The sequence below is a fragment of the Cyprinodon variegatus genome, unplaced genomic scaffold, assembly GCF_000732505.1.
Source record: "Cyprinodon variegatus isolate N-32 unplaced genomic scaffold, C_variegatus-1.0 Scaffold294, whole genome shotgun sequence".
Lineage (NCBI taxonomy): Eukaryota > Metazoa > Chordata > Actinopteri > Cyprinodontiformes > Cyprinodontidae > Cyprinodon > Cyprinodon variegatus.
Genome location: NW_015150747.1, coordinates 449,055 through 450,708, shown reverse-complemented (window position 1 = coordinate 450,708; position 1,654 = coordinate 449,055). Strand labels below are relative to the sequence as shown.

At 46.9% G+C, this 1,654-nt stretch overlaps 1 protein-coding gene across 1 annotated transcript in view; it reads right to left on the bottom strand.

Annotated features, from left to right (window-relative positions):
• LOC107090421 (chromosome unknown open reading frame, human C11orf49) overlaps positions 1–1,654 on the bottom strand; it is a 12,663-nt gene that overhangs the window by 3,214 nt on the left and 7,795 nt on the right. The window contains exons 5-7 of the mRNA XM_015383790.1: positions 1,253–1,270; positions 907–1,184; positions 710–819 (exon numbers count right to left, since the gene is read on the bottom strand). Of these exons, the coding sequence (XP_015239276.1) occupies positions 710–819; positions 907–1,184; positions 1,253–1,270 (406 nt within the window). The remainder of the gene's footprint in view (positions 1–709; positions 820–906; positions 1,185–1,252; positions 1,271–1,654) is intronic.

Sequence of the window (1,654 nt, the reverse complement as noted above, 5' to 3'; positions counted from 1 at the left end):
AAGTACGGAAAGTGAGTACTTTTGCCATCTCTGCATTTAAACTTGATGAATATTGAACAAAATGCAGAGCAAATTATAGTCAGGCTGACTTAATTAGCTTTACTCTGTTCTCCTCAGGACGCCTGAGCTGCTTTGATGAGCTCCGACAGCTCAGTGTGGAAACCAGCTGATCTCAGGCTGTTCTCCACATCCAGTCTGTTCCTCTGCTTGGTTCGGATGCGTTTCACAGCTGAAGCTGAACTCAAACGACAGAAACTTACTTTTTCGTTGATAAAAGCTTGTTTATCTTTTCAGTTGGGTCCTCAGAAAGCAAAACAGCCCCATTTTATTTCACTACCTAAGAAATAAAATATTTTCATGTACTGTACCCCTTGCAATGCAATCATAGACCACTAGGGGTACGAGTACCCCCGGCTGGGAAACACTGCTTTAGAGTTTTAATACTAACGATTAATCGATTACTAAATTAGTTGAAAATCATTTCAATAATCGATTAATCATTATTATTCCGATTAACTGTTTTAGCCCTAATGGAAATATTCCATTTCAAGCCCAGACACTGAGCTGGGGAAAGGGGCACCATGATCATGAGAGTAAAAAGGATTTCTGCTGGAACATCTCGGGTCTATGAGTGGAACAGATCCTGGTTCTGGTCTTTCTTATATACAATAGTTGAATAAAGGGCGCAGTGGGGTTGTGTTCAACCCACCGATGGTTTGGTTGATGCCCTCATGTTTAGCCAGAGCCCTCAGTAGGCTGTAGTAGGAGACTTTGTCGCTCTGCTGCAGGACTTCCCTCATGCACGTCCCTGGGGGAAAGCTGCATGGAGACACAATGATGGATCGTTTAACAATGATCAGAAATGGAAGCGGGAGGCTGCAGTCGGAGCGGAGCAGGACTCCTCACCTGGACTTGAACCTGTCGCAGAGCGCCTCCACACACTCGCCCAGCGTGGACGAATCCACGCCGTCCTGTTCCTGCTGCTCCCCGTCGTTCTCCTCCGTGGCGGCTGAGGTCAGCTGCTCCACGGAGGACGATGTGGGGACGATGACGGTGTTGGGACTCTTCCCGGCTAACAGATCCAGGTAGATCACATGAACGCTGTCCAGGAACTCTGCAGGGCGACAGGAGGAACTTCTTTTATTTTGATGAATTCCTATTGGATTACTGATCGGTCTGTTCGTCTGCTGGAGCTCACACTAAGGGACCCGGGGGTTGAACTGGGAACACCTTTGAACCTTTCTGGACAGACCCTGGTATCAATTAGAACCTAAACCTCCAGCACAGAAGGACCTTCTTCCCACAAACGTCTCCCTTTAGCTGTTTAAACCATTAAATTCAAAAAAGGAAATATCTGTTTTTCTGCATCAGTTCCTAAACTAAACTAGAAAGTTGGGGAACCGTGACTGAATGAAACGCTCCAGCCACCTCCCCCTGATGATGGAGAAAGAGCAGCTCTACTCTGAGCTTCCGCCATCCCATCACGACCAACGCCACCCCAAATACCCATTCCTATCCTATCTGCACCAGCTGGATTTATATACACTCACCGGCCACTTTATTAGGTACAGCTGTCCAACTGCTCGTTAACACTTAATTTCTAAGCAGCCAATCACATGGCGGCAACTCAGTGCATTTAGGCATGTAGACATGG